General features: G+C 39.8%; 1 protein-coding gene across 1 annotated transcript in view; it reads left to right on the forward strand.

Annotated features, from left to right (window-relative positions):
* Positions 1-23,836, forward strand: part of cetn4 (centrin 4) — a 29,054-nt gene extending 5,218 nt beyond the window's left edge. Inside the window, exons 2-5 of the mRNA XM_072584203.1 lie at positions 8,063-8,218; positions 13,849-13,977; positions 14,090-14,227; positions 23,188-23,836. Of these exons, the coding sequence (XP_072440304.1) occupies positions 8,063-8,218; positions 13,849-13,977; positions 14,090-14,227; positions 23,188-23,277 (513 nt within the window). The 3' untranslated portion in view covers positions 23,278-23,836. The remainder of the gene's footprint in view (positions 1-8,062; positions 8,219-13,848; positions 13,978-14,089; positions 14,228-23,187) is intronic.
* The last annotated feature ends 243 nt before the right edge of the window (positions 23,837-24,079 follow it).

Consider the following 24,079-nt stretch of genomic DNA (forward strand, 5'->3'; position numbering starts at 1 on the left):
GTTAGATCCTCCCTCTCCATTTGAAATAAGTCCATGCGAATTCTGTCTGATCCTGTTTCTGTATTCCAAATGCTTTGCTATTAATAATGAACATTTTATAATGAACATTTTCCCTATGACCAATGTCATGCTAAGTGGCCTATAATTCCCTGTTTTTCCCTATTTTATTTTAAACAGTGGGGTTACATTAGCTTTCCTACAATCCAAAGGAACTGTTTCAGAGTTCATGGAATCTTGAAAAATGATCAATATGCATCCAGTATTTCTAGGGCCACTTCCTTAAGTACTCTAAGTAGACTAAGTACTCCTTAAATAGATTGTCAGACTATGGGGATTAGTCAGCCTCTCATCCCATCAATTTCAGCAACACCAAATTCCTAATAAAACCAATTTCCTTCTGTTCCTGTGTCACACTGGACCATTGTTTGTAAATCACTACAAGCTACCATTAATTCAGCTACTTATTAAGAAATCTCAAAGACAAGCAAGTACTGAAACAGTGGTTTAAACTTTATTACATGTAGCAACCAAAATATGACATGTTAAGCAAGTTAGGTCTCAACTCAATTTGGATATTGCCCACTTAATAGTGGAATTTAGCTACGATTCAACCAACAGTGTCCATTTCTGGAACTGTCCAGAGTTCAATCCTTGTGCACTGTCGTTCTTCGGAGTTCTGCTGCTGAATTGTTCTGGTGTTAGATTCTTATAGAATTTTCTCGCTTTCAAGTTTGTGGTGTGACATTAGTGGTAATTCTTTCATTCCCAATGTTGTTTATACTTTTGAAGACCTCAAGTCTGTAGCTAACTGCCTTATGAGAAATAGCTTCCCTGTTCCTTGTTACATTCAGGGTTTTGAGTCCGTTTGTTACTGCCTGTCCTGCAATTAATCCTTTACTTCAGGGCATTCCTTCTTACAGATAGTCTTAAAAGCCAGGCGCCAACTCAAAGACACCTTCTTCTAGTGGCCCCTCAACCATGACCCCACCCCCCCCATCACCAAACCATAATCTCCCAGACCATCCACAACCTCATCACCTCAGGAGAGCCCCCATCCACAGCTTCCAACCTCCTAGTCCAGGAACCCCGCACTGCCAGATTCTATCTCCTTCCCAAGATCCACAAGTCTGACCACCCCAGCCGACCCATTGTCTCAGCCTGCTCCTGCCCCATCAAACTCATCTCCACCTTCCTCGATCCTGTCCTATCCCCCCTTGTCCAGGAACTCCTCACATATGTTCAAGACACCACCCACGCCCTCCACCTCCTCCAAGACTTCTGTTTCCCTGGCCCCCAACGCCTCATCTTCACCATGGACATCCAATCCCTCCAAACCTCCATCCGCCATCACCAGGGCCTCCAAGTCCTCAGTTTCTTCTTATCCCAACGTCCCAACAGTACCCTTCCACTGACACTCTCATTCGTTTGGCTGAACATGGTCCTCATCCTTAACAGTTCCACCTTTGAATCCTCCTACTTCCTCCAGACCAAAGGGGTAGCCATGGGCACACGTATGGGCCCCAGCTATGCCTCTCTCTTTGTTGGCTACGTAGAACAGTTGATCTTCCATAATTACATTGGCACCATTCCCCACCTCTTTCTCCGCTACATTGATGATTGCATTGGCGCCACCTCCTGCTCCCGCGAGGAGGTTGAGCTGTTCAACAACTTGACCAACACATTCCACCCTGACCTTAAATTCACCTGGACCATCTCTGACACCTCCCTCCCCTTCTTGGACATCTCCATCAATGATGACTGACTTAACACTAATATTTTTTACAAACCCACCGACTCTCACAGCTACCTGGATTACACTTCGTCCCACCATACCTCCTGCAAAAAATGCTATCCCATATTCCCAATTCCTCTGCTTCTGCTGTATCTGCTCCCAGGAGGACCAGTTCCACTACAGAACACACCAGATGACCTCCTTCTTTAAAGACCGTAATTTCCCTTCCCACGTGGTTGAAGATGCACTCCAACGCATCTCATCCATGTCGCGCACCTCGGCCCTCAAACCCCTCCCTCCAACCGCAACAACGACAGAACCCCCTTGGTCCCCATCTTCCACCCTACCAACCTCCACATAAACCGCATCATCCACTGACATTTCCATCACCTCCAAACGGATCCCACCACCAATGTCATTTATTGTATCCGTTGCTCTCGATGCAGTCTCCTTTACATTGGGGAGACTTGATGCCTTCTTGCAGAGCACTTTAGGAAACATCTCCGGGACACCCTCACCAATCAACCCCACTGCCCCATGGCCAAACATTTCAACTCCCCCTCCCGTTCTGTCAAGGACATGCAGGTTCTGGGCCTCCTCCACTGCCACTCCCTCACCACCGATGCCTGCAGGAACAGTGCCTCATCTTCTGCCTTGGAACGCTTCAACCCCAGGGCATCAATGTGGACTTCACCAATTTCCTCATTTCTTCTCCCCCCAACTTACCCCAGTTCCAACCTGCCAGCTCAGCACCATCTTCATGACCTGTCCTACCTGCCAATCTTCCGTCCCACCTATCCGCTCCACCCTCCTCTCCGACCTATCATCTTCATCCCCACCTCCATCCACCTATTGTACTCTTGGCTACCTTCTCCCCAGCCCCACCCCCCTCCCATTTATCTCTACACCTTGGAAGCTACCAGCCTCATTCCTGATGAAGGGCTTTTGCCTGAAACGTCGATTTTCCTGCTCCTCGGATGCTCCCTGACCTGCTGTGTTTTTCCAGCATCACTGTAATCTGGCCTCTGATCTCCAGCATCTGCATTCACTTAATTGCCCATTTGTTGTGAGTCAGCAGGTTATCGAGCAGTATTATCCCCTTTTTCACAGGAAACAGCTTATTTATGTTCTTTCAAACCTTTCCCAGGGATGGTTAATTAATTTTTAATTAGGGTCATGAACCTAATTGGAGGAAACTATAATGGTATGAGGTGTAAGCCATGTATGATAAACTGGGCAGCATGACTTAAAGAGATGACAGTGGATAGCTTTTAATTCCTTTAACTCCTTGTCCCTTTCATTTCGGGGAATTAATTTATTCCAGAAAGAGTTATTTCTGATTCTTTCAGTCCATGAAGCAATTGAAATTTTGAAGTTTATATTGTCACACCATGTATTCCCAACATTTTTGGCACATTCTGTCTTCACAAAGAAAGATGCAAATAATCAAAATATATGTTTAATTGGTCTCCAACTCTTCATTTCCCCATTGTAGCTTTTCCTGTTTCCTCAGGGATCTATGTTTGCCTTTATTAATCTTTACCTCTTACCTAAATAAAAAGTTTTTACAGTCAGTTTGTATGTTTCCTGCAAGCTTACTCTTGTACTTGATTTTTCCTTTCTTAATTAATCCTTTTATATTCCTTTTCTGAAATCCAGGTCTCCCTCTCTTTTAGGCCAATCTGTATGCCTCTCTTTGAGTCTTATACCATCCTTAATTTCCCCTGGAAATTTGCCATGGCTATTTCACTTTTCCCAGTTTATTTCTGTTCATCCAGACACGAATGAACAATTGTGGCATTTCCTCCATGTACTCTTTAACTGTTTGCCTTTGTCTATCCACTGTCATCTCTTTAAGTAATGCTGCCCAGTTTATCGTAGCATTATAGTTTTCCCCCAATTAGATTCATGACCCTAATCTCAGACTCAATTCTACCAATCTCCCTCTTTATGAAGAATTCTATCATGCTATGTTCACTCTTCTCCAAGGGGCCTTGCATATCTAGATTGCCAATTATTCCTTTCTTATTATACAATATCTGGTCTAGGATGGTCTGTCCTCTAGTGGGTTCCTTAATGTATTGATCCAGAAAACCATCTTGTATACATGCCAGGAATTAGTCCTCTACAGCATTGTTACTGATTTGATTTGCCTAATCTATATGCAGATATAAAAACATCTGTAATAACAGCTGTACTTTTATTCCTTGCATCTCTAAGTTCCTGTTTAATGACTTCCCCAATGTTATCCAAACACTTTGAGGGTCTATATGTAACTCCCACTATCCGTTTCTGCTGCTTGCTGTTTTTAAACTCTCCCCACTCAGATTCCACTTCACCGGAGCTAATATCCTTCCTTACTGTTGTGTTGATGTACTCTTTTAACTAGCTTTGCTATCCCATCTCTTTTTCTTCTCTCCTTGGGTATTCACTTCCCATCTCAGGGCACCTTTATAGCCATTTCTGCACAATCCCAACTATAGCATATCTATTGCATTTATATCTATTTGTGCAGCTAATTCATCCGCTTTATTGCAAGTGTTTCACATATTAAGACACAACACTTTAAGTCTTCTTGTCTTAACATTTTTAGTGTTGTCCATCTTTACATTGCACTACTGCTTGAATTCTCTGCTGTTCATTTTTCTTACTTTCAGTTCTGTCTTTTGATCTTGTCCTTGTTTCCCCTTTCCACTATTTCCCGGTGTGGATTCCCATTACGTTTCCACTTTAGTTTAAATACGTAACAGATGTGATCAGTTTTTATTTGTCAATCTAAAATGCCATTAGGCTCATTTTAATTTCCAATTTTTAAAAATTTTTCAAAGGATATGGGTGTCATTGGCAAGGCTAGTGCTTATTGCACCTAGAACATTTATCTTGAGTTGCACTTGAATGTGCGGCTTCCTAAGGCATTTCAGGCAGCCGTTAAAAGTCAACCATATACTGTGGCTGTGCAGTCATATGTAAGCTAGAGCATTTAGGCATGGTGGATTTTCTTCTCTACAGGACATTAATAAACCAGATTAGATTTTACAACAACTGATAGCTTTCAGTCTATTGAATTTAAATTTCAGTAGCAACCATGGTGAGATTTGAACCCATGTTTCCAAAGCATTAGTCTGAAGCTCTGATTTACTACTCACCCCTATTATAAACATATGGCTCATGGTTAATGAAAAGAACAAAACGTAACACTGTGCATTTTGTACCATACACTGATATAGGGAGGTGATGGGATGGCCTAATGGGATTATCACTAGACTATTAATTTGCAGACCCAGGTAATGTCCTGGAGATACAGGATCAAATCTCACCATGACAGTTAGAATTTGAATTCAATAAAAATTGGAGATTAAAAAAGGTTGCTAATTGTCCAGAAAAATCTAAGTGATTCACTAATATCTGTTAGGGAAGGAAGTCTACCATTCTTTTCTGGTCTGGCTTACATGTGTCTCCAGATCCCAGCAATGTGGTTAACCTCTGGGCAATTAGGCATCAGCAATAAGCACTGGCCTGGCCAGTCTTGTTCATGTCTTGTGAATGGATTTTTAAAAAAGTTTATACCAAACCAGTTTTGAAGTAAACTTGATAATTTTTATTTAAGTTTAGCATTGGGTTTGGGGAATCAATGTACAATTTGTAATTGATGTCAGTATATAACTCATTTAAGCACAATAATACCCTTTATCCGAAATCCGAAAAGCTCCAAAATTTGAAGTTGTTTCGTGAAGTTTTTATATCATTAACAAGGTTGTTTGACATACAACAGTTAACCCAACTCCACACCCACTCGATGCATGTCACTCAGATGCAATGTGGGGGTAAGTGGCCCAACACTGCCAGGCCTCAGTTCTGTCTCCGGGCCCTTTACTTACAGTGAGTCTGCTGTTCGGTAGGATTTTTAAAATTTCAGTTGAACCATCACTTATTCTGGAATTCAAACAATTCCACATTCTGCGAACCATCTGGTCCTGAGCATTTTGGATAAAGGATTGTCTACCTGTACTTGGAACGCACTAATTAGATACAGCTAGTATTGTAAGTATTGGGACTATTTTGACTGTCGCAGAAAAGACTGAAGGAAGATGTAATTTTTTTTAAGTTATGAAGAACTTAGATGAAATGAATAATGAAAGATGCTTTCCTCTGTATGAAAGTCCTTCAATTTAAAACCATCACTGACAGGAAGAAGGGAGATTTGAAGCAATCCCTTTATGCAAGATAGTTTTGGGAAACAGGGACTGTTTTAAGGGAAGAATACATATTTAGGTCTGAGAGAGATTTGATGTTTTGGGAAGAGACCAGGACAAAGTTAGTTTTAGATTGTTCTGTTGTAAAGACTATGTTCTTATTCATCTGTATTTTTAATTGGGGACTGAAATGGGAAATGGAATGTTTCAAAAATCGAGGATTGTAAAGGGATTGTACTTTATAAAGTAAGTCTACCGGCACACATTGTTTAAACTGTGTTTGTTTTATTAGTTGGGGGCCGTTTAGTTGTTTTAAATTACATTAGATTAGATTACATTACAGTGCGGAAACAGGCCCATCGGCCCAACAAGTCCACACTGACCCGCCGAAGCGCAACCCACCCATACCCCTACATTTACCCATTACCTAACACTACGGGCAATTTAGCATGGCCAATTCACCTGACCTGCACATCTTTGGATTGTGGGAGGAAACCGGAGCACCCGGAGGAAACCCACGCAGACACAGGGAGAATGTGCAAACTCCACACAGTCAGTCGCCTGAGGCGGGAATTGGACCCGGGTCTCAGGCACTGTGAGGCAGCAGTGCTAACCACAGTGCCGCCCACAGTGACCATGAGCCAGGGAGTGTGTACCAAATGTAGTTCAGTTGGAAACAAGTGGCCAGTTGATTTGTGGAATATTAACCAGTTGCTGATATCAAACGCCATCTGCCTACTGACACAATATGTTGACTCCCAAGTAGCTGTACAGCTTGTGGGTGGGACCAAGGTAGTAGAAGCTTCAAACCTTTGGAAAAGAAAAGGCTATTATTTCTGCAGTGGGTTGCGCTTCAGCGGGTTGGTGTGGACTTGTTGGGCCGAAGGGCCTGTTTCCACACTGTAATGTAATCTAAAATCTAATCTAAACAAAAGTACACTCTAAGAAAGCCAATTTATTTTCCCTCACCAGTTGCTGTAAATTGTGACTTTTAACCAGTGTCCAAGATATTCTAATTTGTGAATCAGTTGTTCTGAGCCTCCTGGAAGGAAGTGAAAGACAACTTGAAGAAAGTGAGAGAGAGGGAGAGATTGATCGATGAACAGGATTTCCTGTCCAAACGGATCATCTCAATGCCATCCTAGTTTTCCCCTTCTACCCTTAGCACCCAAGTTTTTTTATGTCTGTCTTTGTGAATAGGCAGTTTTGTAAGGAGGCTGTGTTTTAACTATTGGACTTATATTGTGATGGTCCATGATTGATTACTTGTAGTTAGATCATATTTATTTATAATCTTAACAAGTGTTATTATTTATTATTAACCTGGTTGATGGTTTTTGTCAACTTGAATCTTAAAAAACAGGCAATTGGGAACTTTTATGCATCTTCAACTTCTGTGACAACACTTGGCAGAGTGGGCTTTGATTTCCAGTGTGATCCCCCAGTGAGCTGTAATGGAAGCAAAGAGCTGAAAGATGTATGAAATGAATGATCACCTGACTGATTTATTGTCACGCTTACTTCAGTACAGTAAAAAGCTTTGTTTACGGGCAGTAAAGGCAGATCATAGTATTCATGGTTGTACAGATCATAGGGTGCAAACATTTAAGAGTAAGACATACAGGTTGTGTTGTATAAATATGATATAAATGAGGCAAGATAAATATTAGCAAGATCAGCATTATTTGAAGTTAGAGAGTACATTCATTAGTCTAATAACGGCAGGGCCGACGATGTTTTTGAACCAGCAGTTGTACGTGTTCAAGCTTCTGTATCTTCTGCCTGATAGAAGAGGTTGTAGGAGAACATTACAGGGGTGGGTTGAGTCTTTGATGATGTTGGCAGCCTTTCTGCAGCAATGGGATGTGTCAGTGGAGTCCATGGCTTCCATGATGGTCTGGCTTCTAAAGTTTTGTACAGTCCTGGCCAGTGCAGTTGCTTTACCAGGCCATTATACATCCAGATAGCATGCTTTCTACGGTGCATCTGTAAAAGTTGGTAAGGATCCTTATGGGCACCTGTGCTGTATGTCTCCGTGGCTATATTAAAAGAGTGCAAGTAGGTTCTGTTTGTGCAAATCATTGGCATTTAAAAACACATATCAATCACAATTTTCTTTTTCAAAAATTGTCTTTAGGCATCAAGTTTTAGGAAAACTGGCATTGGATCATCACAACGCAAAAGGGCTGGACCAAGACCTGATCTAACAGAGGAACAAAAGCAAGAAATTCGTGAGGCTTTTGATTTGTTTGATACTGATGGTTCTGGAACTATTGATGTAAAGGAAATCAAGGTACTTTCAAATAATACAATCATCATTGTTATGCAATATTTAGTAATCATTTAAAAACACACAACACATATGACATTAAAAGTGGCTGAGCAGGTGGAGCAAACAGTTCATAAAACATATGGTGTCTGTTAATACAGACAAGTCAGATTCCGGAATGAAATATGCCATCATAGATTATGTGTTAACCCAGTGGTTATTTGGCAAGTTTTGAGAAGATTTGTAGCTCAGTTGAGGCTTTCAATGTAGGTATGCTTACTGAGCTAGAAGGTTTGTTTTCAGATGTTTCATCACCATACGAAGTAACATCTTCAGTGAGCTTCGGGATGAAGCACTGGTGGTGTAGCCTGCTTTCTATTTCTGTGTTTGGATTTCCTTGGGTTGGTTATGTCACTTCCTATGGTGATATCATTTCCTGTTCTTTTTCTCAGGGATTGGTAAATGCATGGTATTCCAATCAGAACTCTATTAATAAACACATTGACGAGGATCCCATTTACCACTTCCTGTGAAAAAGAACAGGAAATGACATCACCAACCCAAGGAAACCCAAACACATAAATAGTAAATGGACTATACCACCAGTGCTTCATCTGGGGGCTCACTGAAGATGTTACCTAGTATGGTGATGAAACGTCTGAAAACAAACCTTCCAGCTCAGCCGCCAAACCTACATCCAGTGGTCATTTGTTAAAACATAGTCTGAGTTTATTGTGTCACAGAACAGATATTTATTCCACAAAAGATGAAAAACAAATAATCTAGACACCGTTTGAAATATTTTAAATGAAACACAATAAAACAAACTCTCATGTATTCTCCAAAATCATCAATTTACCGTGATTCAAATCGAGATAAATTAAACATATAGAGTAGTAATGTTTAAGTTTGAAATCGCTGATTGTCTTCTAGCTCTTTGCTATGAATTGTAAATTCTTCTTACATGAACACTCTCAAAACTGAAAGCTTAGACTTTCTCAGCTTTTGAATAAACTGCAGATTTCTAACCAAACACTCCACGTCTGGAAGCATTCTCCTGTCCAAAGGAAGCAGTACCAACTTTGCTAATCTAACTTCATAACTGAAGATTCTCATCCCTGGAGCCATTCTTGCCAACCTCTTCTGCACTGTCTCCAATGTGTTCACATTCTTCATGAAGAACTGTACATAATATTCACCTGAACATATTAAAATCATTCTTAGATTTTGAATTTTAGAATAATACCATATGGGGTCGACTACTTGCCTGAACGTTGGTTTCTTAAAAAAAACTATATGAGACAGTCCTCCTGGAGCAGTGATCTAATCCAATATGCGTTAGAGAGCAGGGGCTCCTGAGTATTGATGGGAGATTTGTTTTTACGATGGTGGTTTATAACCAGTAGGATAAATATTCAGAGCTATTAGCTTGTTTTGGGTTCAGGATAATCAAGGATTGACTTTAAGTTAGAAAGTCCAGACATTAAAAGATTTTGGGAAGCTCACAGGAGATTTGACTATTAACAGAAGCAAATATAATTGTTGTCCTATAGAAGGAGTACAGAACAGTTCAGGGAAAGCACAGCTACCTCAGTAGAAAGGTTTTGTTTGTGCAAACTATACAAGAACAATAATGTTTGCTTCTGAGTTGATTTTATAATGCATCTTATTGCATTTCAAGATGAAATGGGATTTTTAAGATCTATTATTGTCTTAATGTTTGAATAGCATTTTGATAATGCAGCCTCTCAATATTGTGCTATAATATAAATTGGAATTGTATGCTCAACTTTGAGGTTAGTTTTGGGCCCAACATCTCCTTGAACCTCACTAGTACCTGCGTACAGATTATAGTACTTTTTAAATCAAATGATTTTGATTATTTTTTTAAAATAAAATTTGACAACTTTTAATTAAATGTAATTGTTGACAGTTGTTTGACCTTCATGGTAATGCATCATGTTAATGCTGCCAATGTAACTAATTCATCACTGCAATCTATACATATAACACAAAAAAAAAGACTTGGAGTGTGTTTTTTCTTAAAAATTTACATTAGTGTGCTGGATGGTACTGGTGAAGAAAGGTACTCAGTATGCATAGTCATTGCTGAAGCTTAAAATATCTCCTTGCACCTAAATGTTTTGACTGATCTTCTCTCACAGTGAAGATTGAACAATCACTGCTCCTTAAACTATGCCAGTTACTATGGTTCAAAAGCATATCATGGTATGTAAAATGCTTTTGGACTTCTGGAGATTCTGAAAAGAGCTGTATACACTCAAAACTGGTTACTGAGCCAAAATACAAGATTGGGTGTCTCCTGTTTAACATTCAGAATTGTAAAGTAGGATTAACAACATCATTCCTGGATTAGATAGAAACCAAAATGCCTTTCAGTTGGTTTCTAGAACATAGAATATTACAGCGCAGTTCAGGCCCTTCAGCCCTCGATGTTATGCCGAACTGTGAAACCAATCTGAAGCCCATCTAACCTACACTTTTCCATTATCATCCATATGTTTATCCAATGACCATGTAAATGTCCTTTTACGTTGGCGAGCCTACTACTGTTGCAGGCAGGGCATTCCACGCTCTAACTACTCTTTTTGAGTAAAGAATCTACCTTTGTCCTATATCTGTCACCCCTCAATTTAAAGCTATGTCCCCTTTTGCTAGCCATCACCATCAAAGGAAAAAGGCTCTCACTGTCCGCCGTATCTAATCCTCTGATCATGTTGTATGACTTGATTATGTCACCTCTTAATCTTCTCTCTAACGAAAACAGCCTCCAGTCTCTCAGCCTTTCCTCATAAGACCTTCCCTCTATACCAGGCAACATCCTGGTAAGTCTTCTTTGCACCCTTTCCAATCCTTCCACATCCTTTCTATAATGCAGCGACCAGAACTGTATGCAGTAGGGCTGCACTAGAGTTTTGTACAGCTGCAGCATGACTTCATGGCTCCGAAACTCAATGCCTCAACCAATTTAAAAAAAAAACACACTGTATATCACCTTAAAAAACCTATCAACCTGGATGGCAGCTTTTAGGGATCTTTGCACATGCACATGGACACCAAGATCTCTCTGCTCATCCACACTATCAAGAATCTTGCCATTAGCCCAGCAGTCTATTCCTGTTACTCCTTCCTAAGTGAATAACCTCACACTTCTTGGCATTAAACTCCATCTGCCACCTCTCAGCCCAGCTCTGCAGCTTATCTATGTCTCTCTGTAACCTGCAACATCCTCCGCACTGTCCATAGCTCCACCAACGCTTGTGTCATGTGCAAAGTTTCTGTGCCCTCATCCATGACATTTATAAAAATGACAAATAGTGGCCCCAAAACAGATCCTTGCTGTACACCACTTGTAACTGGACTCTAGGATGAATATTTCCCATCAACCACCACCCTCTGTCATCTTACAACTGGCCAATTTCTGATCAAAACTGCTAAACCACCCTCAAACCCAAGCTTCCGTATTTTCTGCAATAGCCTACCATGACAAACCTAATCAAATGCTTTACTGAAATCCATATATACCACAACCACCACTTTATCCTCATCTATCTGTTTGGTCACCTTCTCAAAGAACTCAACATGACTTGTGAGGCATGACCTATCCCTCACAAAACCATGTTGACTATCCCTAATCAACTTAGAATTTATAACAATATAGAAAGGACTGTCTCTCATAACGTTTTCCAACACTTTACCCACAACGGAAGGAAGGCTCACTGGTCTACATTTACCATGGTTGTCTTTACTTAACTTCTTGAACAAGGGGACACCATTTGCTATTCTCCAGTCTTCTGGCACTACTCCTGTAGACAGTGACGACATAAAAACACAAAGCCAAAGGCTCTGCAATCTCTTCCCTGGCTTCCCAGAGAATTCTAGGATAAATCCCATCCGGCCCAGGGGACTTATCTATTTTCACACTTTCCAGAATTGCTTACACCTCCTTTATGAACCTCAATCCCACCTCATCTAACAGCCTGTATCTCAGTATTCTCCTCGACAACAAATGCTTTACTGAAATCCATATATACCACAACCACCACTTTATCCTCATCTATCTGTTTGGTCACCTTCTCAAAGAACTCAACATGACTTGTGAGGCATGACCTATCTTTTTCCTGTGTGAATACTGATTGAAAAATATTCATTTAGCGCCTTGCCTATCTCTTCAGACTCCACGCAGAACTTCCCACTGCTGTCCTTGACTGGCCCTAACCTTACTCTCGGCATTCTTTTATTCCTGACACACCTGTAGAAAGGTTTAGGGTTTTTCTTGATCCTACCTGCCAACAATTTCTCATGTCCCCAACATACCCCACCCAGGATATTGGTACCCCTCTAATTCAAGTGTAGACCATCCTGTTTGTACAGGTCCCACCTACCCTTGAATGACCCCCAATTATCCAGATATCTGAATCCATCCCTCCTGCACCAACCCTGTAGCCATGTGTTCAACTGTTCTCTCTCCCTATTCCTCACTTTGCTAACAGTGGCATGGGTAACAAACCAGAGATAACAACTGTTTGTGTTAGCTCTAAGCTTCTACCTTAGCTCCTTGAAGTTTTGCCTTACATCCCCATCGTTTTGTTATGTCGTTAGTGTCCATGCGGACCAGGACTTGGGGTTGCTCCCCCTCCCCCTTAACCATCACAAACACAGAATCCGAAACATCACGAATCCTGGCACCTGGGAAGCAACACACCAACCATTAGTCTCTTGTTGGCACAGAATCTCCTATCTGTCCCCCTAATATGGAATCCCCAATGACTAATGTTCTATTCCGCTCCCCCATTCCCTTCTAAGCAACAGGGACAGATTCTGTGCCAGAGGCCTGTATCCCATGGCTTGCCCCTAGTATGTTGTTCTCCCTCTTCCCAACAGTATCCAAAACTAGCCGCAAGGAATCTCTTCCTGTTCCCTTTCCGTCCCCTGACTGTAACCAATCTACCTTTCTCCTGTACCTGAGGTGTGACTACCTCCTTATAACACCTCTCAATTACCTCCTCAGCCTCCCAAATGATCTGAAGTTCATCCTGCTCCAGCTCCAGTTCCCTAACATGGTCTCCAAGGAGCTGGAGTTAGGTGCACTTACCACCAATGAAGTCAGTATGGATACTAGTGGTGACCCTTACCTCCCACATTCTACAGGTGGAGCATGCAACTGCCCTAACATCCATTCCCACTGCTGTGAATTCCCACAGAGACTATTGGGGGAAAAAAAACTAGTAACCTTACCAAATTGGCACACGGCACCTTTTACTCATTAGAGGAGGAGGATGGGTGGGAGACACTACTGAAGTAGTGTTTCGTATAAAGCAACTGCTTAAATATACTACCTCACTTACTCAGCCGTCCTGTATCCACTCCTGCTCAGTGCATGCCCCACCTATTCACAAGCTAAATTTTTAAAGGATTAATTTACCTTCCCAGCAGTTCCTGGTCCTCACTCTCACCACTCACAACTGTTGAGGCATGAAATGCTTCAATCATATTGCACTTTGCCGTTTAAAACATACTTGTGCCACCTTCACCTGAATTCCATAAATTTGGGTCAGAAGATCTGGCCAATTGCATCAGTATTATAAAGTTGAATGATAACTTGTGATAATTTTTGATAACTTTATTTTTAGGTTGCCATGCGTGCATTGGGATTTGAACCTAAGAAAGAAGAAATAAGAAAGATGATTTCAGATATTGACAAAGAAGGATCTGGTAGCATTGATTTCAATGACTTCTTAGCTATGATGACTCAGAAAATGGTGAGATGTTATATATGTTTATATACAATCAGAATTATTGTTCAGATCTTACTAGTAATGAGAGGTTAATCAAGAATCTGATTAAACTAGTTTACCACTTCATTTATCTCAGAGTGAGAAAGATTCCAAAGAAGAGATTTTGAAAGCATTTCGGTTGTTTGATGATGATGGCACTGGCAAAATATCATTCAAGAACCTTAAGAGAGTTGCGAAAGAATTGGGTGAAAATCTAACTGATGAGGAATTGCAGGTAATTTTTAAAAATATTTTATCTGGGTAGTAAGCTATTACTTGTATTAGCCACGTGGATGTAGTATTTAAGACAGTATCAAGGCTCAAAATTCAGTCTTAAATTTTTTTCACTTGCAGCACATACTGACTTACGATTATTTGGCTGGATGGATGGCCAACTAACTTATAAATTAAGAGATGTAGCAAACGCGTGCACCAAAATATGTCACTGCTTTACTTTTCATAGTCAATTTTTTCAAACTTAATTCCTCTAATTCTTTCTCTTTTCTGCTTTTCTTCTCTATTCATTATTTGCCTTTAGGCTAAGCCTGACTTGCATCAGGCTTTTGGGAGATGGTCTGTTGACATGAAGCCCAGGAAGTTCTCACCTGATCTTGTAAAACACACCTCATTAATTACCTGCCCCACCCCATAGCATCCATCCCTTCTGTTTTCCACCATGTTACCATGCACCATTTTTGGAATGACTTGCCAATCAACAGATATCCCAGAATTCACTGTCATTCTGAGTGTCAGTGTCATATTAAAAATCCTGTTGTTCGCCTGTCAATCTGGAGCTGCCCTGCACAGTTGCTAACTTTTTCCCTGGACATGGTAGAAGCGAACTTGCTTTGCAGACAGTGTCCTGGACTGGTATAGGTGTTTAAGTGCGATTTCCTTCTTCTCAGGACCAGCAGTAGGACACCAGTCTATGCTTGCTTGGTCCGAGTTGCCACACTGGTTAAAGTAGTTTCAGCTGTCTGGGGGACTGCATAGCTCTAAGAAGAAGAGCATGCCCTCCTCTACTTATGGGGTAAGGTTCACCATCTTCTCTTTGATACCTCAGACTCAATCCATCTTTCTGACCAAGGCTCATGCTCTATAACTGTCACTATTTTCTGCTACATCTTCCCTGATCACTCTTACCCAACCAATCCCCACCAGCACTCACCCTGCATGCCTCTATGCACTGACTTGGGATCTCTCTCCACCTGCACAGAAAATAAGTGCTGTGCCACTCATTCTCATCATCTGTAATACCTGCCTCTTTCATTTCAGAAGTAAAACTGGCCATAACAGGGCACAATAGAGTCTGAATGGTGGTGTGCTGCCAATCGTTTGGTTTGCTCTTTATGAGGAAAGGATCCAAGCTGACTGCCCAGAGCTGAGTCTGCTGTCCTTGATATTGTGTTGAGACTCCCTATGTGAATAAGGCAAGACACTAAACATATGAAGTTGGTATCTCTGGTTGAGGGAGTAAAGCACAAAAAGGCAAGGAAATGCAAGGCAGGGAAGTTTTTAGGATCAAGGTGGTCTCAGTGTGAATAAGTGCGATGACAGCAAGGGAGGGGCCTGGAAATTGAGCCTGGTCCAGTCCAGTAGCTGGGTGCATGTAACCAAGCTTGGAGTGTCCTTGCTGCAGCATTACGATGATAGCTGCCAGGGCATCCTGTGATTATAGCATTGAAGTGCAAAAGGGACCTGTTAGTGAATTGGATATCTGCCATGAGGTTCTTCAAGACTGGGCTATGTCAGATGACAATGTTAGTTGTCGTGGTGTATTCGTGGCTGCTGCCTACGGACTGTGCCTGTTGCCTGGTTTCCAATGTGAAAGTTATTTAGAGCAAGTGGTGAGCTATATCCACCAGCTACATTTCCTTGACGACTTTTCCTGACTTCTTGCTGTTTGTTGAATTTGGTAAGTGGGTATCTGCACATAAATGATTTAAGTTGTGGTATTTTTAAGGTGTTTAACAAGTAGTAATGACCATCAGTAGGTATGTTACTGTTGCTAAGCAAGAATGTTACACTGCTTGTGAAAAGCATAAAAAATGGAGCAAAATGATCTTGACATCAAGCTGGACCTTGCCCTCCTTGTTGCCTGATAATGCTACACATCTCGCCAATGGTCATGTTAATCAGACCCTTAAAGGATTCTGCCCAGTGTTTGATTTATCATTGTTTCCCAATTTGTACTTTGCTTATTCTTATGAAACATATTTCTTTTTGTCACACTTCTTTCCTCTCACCAAATGTTCTTTCCATTTGTTTCTCCTTACCTTAATATCTTAGACGTTTTCACTCTTACTGCTTGATTTTGCTGATTCTTCTGATTTATTTTTCAGTAACTCTTTCTTTGTTGCACACTAACAACGTTGTGAAGGGCAAGCATTGAGTTTTCTGGAGCAAATTTCTCTTCGTGTGAGCGCCTCCTACACCACTAGCTCTTAGAATTGCAGGAGTCATTATTAGATGGTGATGTTTACTTTCTTTAATTTCCTGCTCCACCCTCCTTGCTCCCCAATCATGATTTGGTTAGTTAGCTACTGGTAATCTAAAGTTCATAATTTGGGGAATTGTGGTTGATAACCCACATCCTGCCATTTTATGCTGAGTGCACCTACAGGCTGCACTGTAATTCTACTTTAGCTTCATGTTTTGTATTCACTCTTTCAAAGTTAGTGTCGTCATGAAATCATAGAACAGTGCAGTCCAGAATAAGTCCATTTGGCCTTTTGTGCTAGTTCCTTTTTAGAACCATCCCGCTAATGCAATTTCCCTGTTTTTTCTTTCCCCTATGTCTCTGCAGCATTTTCTTTCCTTCAGGTGTGTACGATTCAATACGTATCCACCATCCTATTAACAACATATTCCAAATCCTAACCCCTCTTCTAAATAAGACTTTTCCTTGTGAAGCCTTTGATTTTTTTGCTAACCACCTTAAAATCTGTGCCTTCTGGTTATTAATGCATTAGTTATTAGAAACTCATCCTTTGCTTATTCTGTAAACTCTTCTAATTTTTAAACAGTCTTTAACTCTTTCTGCTCTAAAGAGAGCAAGTCCAAATTTTCCAACCTATCCACCCAATTGCAATCCCTTGTATATTATACTAAATCATTTCTGTAGTGTCTCTAAATCTATCACATCCTTCCTAGAATGTGATGGACACATTTAAACAGTAGTCAAAAAGTGTGGTGCTGGAAAAGCACAGCCAGTTAGGCAGCATCTGAGGAGCAGGGGAGTCAACATTTCAAGCATAAACTCTTCATCAAGAATGATGAAGAGCTTATGCTCTAAACATCGACTCTCCTGCTCCTTGGATGCTGCCTGACCGGCTGTGCTTTTCCACACCACACTTCTTGATTCTGATCTCCAGCATCTGCAGTCCTCCCTTTCTCCCAGATTTAAACAGTATTACAGCTGAGGCCAAACTAATATTTTCCTAGCTTTTGTACTTAGGACTTTGGGCTACATAAGCAGACATATCTGTTTTAATAATTCTTTGTCCATCTTCAAAGATTCATGCAAATCCTTAAATCTCTCTTTTCTTGCACCATTGATGTGAATCTACTGGGAACTTCTTATGTGTGAGGCTGAGAGATTCCTCGAATACATTTCCAGGAGGTAGGCTGAGTGAACAATTGAGAAAAAGAAGTCAGTCTGTGTAATCTGGAGGTAATATAGAGATCCCTTGAGAATGTTGAACTGACAGTTAAGTAGGCAGTTCTGAATGATTGCATAAGTTGTGATCATTTGAAGGAAATGAGCTATGAGCAATGCCTGGACATCATAGTATTCATAGTTGTTAATACAAGCAGCAGGTATGAAATACCATGACATTAGAAATTGAGGATTCCAGTGAGCATCACAGATAGATAATTATTTTGCAGAGTATCCTACAGGGTTGAGATCTCCAAATTGCAGTGTAAGTACTGTAATTGAGCAAATTATTTTGAGAAAGAAAAGTAAAACAGCAAGACATTCATGGTTGTAGTGAAGCCAGCTGGGGTCCTGGAATTAGGAGATATAATTAAGAAGACCTAAGCATGAGTGATCTCAGGATTTCTTCCTGAGTTTCCTGTATTAATAACATGAAGAATAATTGTGTGATTGGTAAATGTAAAAAGGAAAAATTCAAATTTCTGGGTATTGGGACTGTTTCTCTGACCAACAGAGCAGTGTTCAGAATAGGTATGCTTCACCTGAACAATGTTACCAACTCTGGAGGTCTGATCATGTGATGTCTCAATGTTATGATGTTTGCCTACTTAAGATCAGGTCCTCTGCATTTAAGAAAAAAATAAGGAATTGCGGATACTGGAAATCAGAAACAAAATTAGAAATTGCTAGAAAAATTCAGCAGGTCAGGCAGCATCTGTGGAGAGAAAGCAGAGATAATGGTCTGCATCCAGTAACCCTTCAGAGCACTGTATCTTTGTACCTTACTGTGTACCTGTGGCTGTTTTATATAGAATTTTAAGCAATAGGAAATCCCTCTACAGCAAGGGTGGCACGGTGGTTCAGTGGTTAGCACTGCTGCCTCACAGTGCCAGGGACCTGGGTTCAATTCCCACCTTGGGCAACTGTCTGTGTGGAGTTTGTACATTGTCCCCATGTCTGCGTGGGTTTGCTCCAGTTTGGGCCGAAGGGCCTGTTTCCACACTGTAGGGAATCTAATCTAATCTAATTTAAGTGAGGAAAAAAAATTCAAAAATGACAAAGACAATTACTTTAAGAAATCGGAGAAATTTATGACGTGGAGATGAATCAGAGATGCAGGAACTTTATTTCCTCAGTAACTCTCTTAAATTCACTGATAACCAATAATGGGTTCTTCTCAATAGTGTAATCATACAATAGTTCACTATAAAACACTGGGATTTACCAGATATTGTGAAAAATTTCCAAACTTTATTTTGTGTACAAACCAGTAACACAAATGTATCTGGCCAATCACCACCTCACTGGTAACTCATTTGGAATTAAAAGTGGGTCTTAGGTAGAGTCATAGACTCCCTACAGTGCAGAAAGAGGCTACCCGGCCATTGAATCTACACTGACTCTCTGCAGAAAATCCCACTCCATCACCACAACCTCTCATTTGGTTTTTACCATAGCTAACCTGCACAACCCTAGACACTTTGGGTCATTTTTTTTTAAGCGTGGCACATCTACTTAGAGTCATAGAGATGTACAGTACAGAAGAAGACCCTTTGGTCCAACATGTTCATGCTGTCCAGATATCCTAACCTAATCTAGTTCCATTTGCCAGCATTTGGCCCATATCCCTCTGAACCATTCCTATTCATATACCCATCCAGATGCCTTGTAAATATAGAAATTATACCAGCCTCCACCACTTCCTCTGCCAGTTCATTTCATACATGAATCATTCTCTGTCTGAAAAAGTTGCCCCTTGGGTCCCTTTTAAAATTTTCCCCCTCTCAACCTAAACTTTTATGCCCTCCAATTCTGGACTGCCCAACCCCAGATAAAAGACCTTGTCTATTTACCCTATCCATGCTCCTCATGCTTTTATAAACCTCTATAAGGTCACCCCTCAACTTCTGATGCTCCACGGGGAAAACAACCCCAGCCTTTTCAGCCTCTTCCTATAGCTCAGATCCTCCAACCCTGGCAACATGTTTGTAAATCTTCTCTGAACCCTTTCAAGTTTCACAGCATCCTTCGAATAGGAAGGAGACCAGGATTGCACACAATATTCCATAAGTGGCCTAACCAATGTCTTGTACAGCTGCAACAACCTCCCAACTCCTAGATTTAATGCTCTGACCAATAAAGGAAAGCATATCAAATGCTTTCTTCACTATCCTATCTACCTGTAACTCCCCTTTCATGGAACTGTGAACCTGCACTCCAAGGTCTTTGTTCAGCAACACTCTGCAGAACCTTACCATTAAATGTATAAATCCTGCTCTGTTTTACCATGCCAAAATGCAGCATCTCACATTGATTTAAATTAAACTCCATTTGTCATTCCTCAGCCCATTGGTCCAAGATCCCATTGTACTCTGAGGTAATCTTCTTCGTTCTTCACTACACCTCCAATTTTGATGTCATCTGTAAGTTTACTAACTACACCCCCTATGTTCACATCCAAGTCATTTATATGAATGACGAAAAGCAGTGGACCCAGCACTGATCCTTGTGGCACTCCACTGGTCACAGACCTCCAGTCTGAAAGGCAACCCTCCACCACCACCCTCTGTCTTCTACCTTTGAGCCAGTTCTGTATTTAGATGGCTAATTCTGCCTGTATTCCATGACGTCTAACTTTGTTAACCAAAGCTGCGCTTTTTCAGCAACACACTTTTCAGTTCTAATCTCCAGCATCTGCAGTCCTCACTTTCTCCTAACTTTGTTAACCAGTCTACCATGAGGAACCTTGTTGAATGCTTTACTAAAGTCCATATAGATTACGTTCACCACTCTTCCCTCCTCGATCCTCTTTGTAATTTCTTCAAAAAACTCAATCAAGTTGGTCAGACATGATTTCCCACGCACAAAGCCATGTTGACTATCCCTAATCAGTCCTTGCCTTTCCAGATACATGTAAATCCTGTCTCTCAGGATTCCCTCCAACACCGATGTCAGGCTCACTGGTCTATAGTTCCCTGGCTTTTCCTTACCACCTTTCTTGAATAGTGACACCACGGTAGCCAACTTCCAGTCTTTCGCCACCTCACCTGTGACTATAGATAATACAAGTATCTAAGCATGGGGCCTAGTAATCACTTCCCTAGCTTCCCACAGACTTCTAAGTACACCTGATCAGGTCCTAGATACACCTTTATGCATTTTAAGATATCCAGCACCACTTTTTCTGTAATATGGACATTTTGCAAGATGTCACCATTTATTTCCCTGCATTCTATATCTTCCATGTCGTTTTCCACAGTAAATACTGATGCAAAATATTTGTTTAGTGTCTCCCCCATCTCATGCACTTCCATACATCGGCTGTCTTGCTGATCTTTGAGGGGCCTATTCTCTCCCTAGTTATAGTATTGAAGGTGCAGCAAGGGGAAATTGCATAATCAGTGTTTTGATAATAATTGGATAATCTTATTTTTAGGAGTCAGTAGAGATTGGTCAAACCAAATGGACAATTACTGTGCTATTTACATTCACCCACAACAGCCTTGTTTTCTTGTCTCATCAGACAATAAGAAGAATGACACTGAAAGAATGGTGCACAGTACTCGCATATTGGTTTAAATTCTGTTTCTCCAAGTTCCTGGAGTGAAACTGGAACACACAACCTTTTTGTTCAGAGTCAAAAGAGATACCGCGATACAGAGGATTTAATGGCAATGAAGACAGAAATAAAACAAAATGAGGGAGCAGAAAGTAAAATAAAAATAGAAAAGCTAAAAAAGAAAAAAATTACTGGAAAGTCCCGAAAATAGAGTATGGTTGCCAAATGGACAGCGGCAGGTTTATATCTGAAGCATTGAAGTTTTAAAATAGAACTGATTAGTTGATGCCAAAAATTGCAATGGGCAAATAGCATTAAGAAACATGGCATACAATAAGGTTAGACTAGAAAATGAACATTATTATTCCTTTTCAATATTTTGTAAATAGGATAGGAGAAAACAGGTCATCAGTGTTAATCAAAAATTCTATTACAGCAGCAGAATGTAAGGATTAGACGTAATACTAAACCAGACTGGATATATTTGGTTAGAGATTTGGGAATAAGATAGAATAGTTAGGCTGTTGGTAGTTCATTGTAGACTATCAAACAATATTGCTATTTATTAACTATTATTGAACTCGTGTAGGAAATATAAAACATATATGGAAATATATGAAAACAAATTTAGAAATAAGAAAAATTCATTAATAATTATCCAAAGATATACGCGGCTGAAAGTAGGAAAAGTGTTGAGATATCACTACGATGATGTAAGTTTTGCAAGAGCAGTCGCGGGGCCACTGACTATATATTCAATATTCATTGAATGTTGGTGAAGTCTGAGTGGCTGTACATGAATCAAAAGTTTATCACCGTTTCTGGGTTTGCTTCCTAGATCTTTAATTTTGTCCAGTAATAGAAAAGAGACAGTTGAATCTAATTCTAGATAATGAAATGGGGCAAGTACATAATTACATTGCACTTTACAGTACAAAACATTATTTGGCCCAACAAGTCTACACCAATGTTTATGCTTAATACAAAAGTCCTCCCTCCTTTATTTCATTTTACTCTATTAAACAATAAAGGGTAAAGTTGCTGAAGTCACAGAAGACAATAGGGCTTCTCTCCCATTAGATTTTAATTATGCATCAGCCTATCTAATATCTGCTTTTTAAATATGGTATATGTCAATTAAAATTGAACCCAACATTATTATGTGCAAATAGATGAGGATATTCAGGGGATTAAGCGATGCACTGTGAGTTGCAAATTTCTGGAGTTTTCTAATTGACTAACATCTCTCCATCATTTGCTTTGCACACAAGCAAATTTGCTCTTGCTATCCCTGTTTTTAAGATCTTGCTGGGTTTGCACAAAAGTTAAGGATGAAATTTATCAGCAATTACATTTTTAACAATGGCATTGCAATATCAACTATCACAATCAAATTCTCAGATCCATAAAGGAAACAATTAAGATTATTCAATATATTTCTCCTGCATACAGACTATTGTTTGAGATTTTTAAAAAAATCTTTAGTTTTCCTTTTGTTTTCTCTCTTAATCCAGTTGCTTAAATTCCTCTCCTAATCCAATTTGTTGTGTTCCAATTAAATTTTACTTTTGGTTCTTCATTTGACTTCAATTAACTCAATTTAGTTTTCCTTCCTTCTCCCTTATTTCCATGTTCCTTTCTTAATCCATAAATCTCATTGTCTAGGCAGAAATATTTGTAACTACTGTTCATTCAGGTCCCAGATCTCTCATTGGCCTTGCAATGTCTTTACGAGCTTGTATTTTCAACAAGTTACATAAAGCACATAAACACTTTGAACTGAGGGGTGCAGGAAAAAGTCTGAACAGCGTATGTCACATGAAACCAAAGACCTGGCCCACCGTGTTATCTCCCATAAAGCAATGAGTCTCCATGTTCACTGTAAAAAGTGGCACTGGTAATTTGCAAGTACGTTAGTCAAATAGGAAAAAATGCTACTTCAAATAATGTTTAAAAATTTGTTTCAATTCATAAACAGGAAATGATTGATGAAGCTGACCGTGATGGTGATGGTGAGATAAATGAACAAGAATTTTTGCGGATCATGAAAAAAACAAGCCTCTATTGATTTTATATTGTTCTACAGTCTTAGAGTAGTACTATTTGTGACTTGTTTTTATTTAAGTAATAAAGAATGAAGAAAAGCTGTTGAGTTTTGGTATATTTGAATTCATAATGGTTATTTAATTTTAATGCAGGAAATGCAAATTTTAACAAGTAATACACGTTTCACTATTATTGATCATTTACTCATTTTCATAGAAGAGATCTAAAAATTACATTCTGCTCATTTTTAAAACTCTCTGTTGCTCCACGTTGTATTGCACAATTCAGTTTCTGTAGTATTCTGAAATAGCAGTTAATAATGACCTTTTCATTTCTGATCATTACATTCCACTTTATAAAAAAGTGTCACAGAAGTGCAAATGTCACAATTAAAATTTCTGGCAGTACACAGTCAACGAGTCATGTAATTTAAAAAATGTAAGTATTCTGATAAAACTGTGTGATGCTCTCAAGTGAAATATTAATGCTATGTTTTGTATCTATGTAACGGATATTCTTGCCAGTGGTGTTGTTCAAACCACTCCTGTTTATTGGTTGTTTTTAAAACACGTTATTGGAAATGGTCTGGATTTGTCTAATTGTTATTCAGATAACATTAATTTAACAGTTCATCTGGTGGAATCAGTGGATAATGGGGAACTGTAGTTTGAAGTAAGTGTATTAAGTGTAGTAGGATTTTTAAAACAACTATTCTCATTTTATACATTTTGAATTCTGAAAAATAATAAACATTATTTTTATAAAATCAAAATGATTTGAATGGTGGAAGTCTAAAATAAGAACAGAAGAGGCTATAAAACCAC

The sequence above is a fragment of the Chiloscyllium punctatum genome, chromosome 14, assembly GCF_047496795.1.
Source record: "Chiloscyllium punctatum isolate Juve2018m chromosome 14, sChiPun1.3, whole genome shotgun sequence".
NCBI classification, from domain to species: Eukaryota; Metazoa; Chordata; class Chondrichthyes; order Orectolobiformes; family Hemiscylliidae; genus Chiloscyllium; species Chiloscyllium punctatum.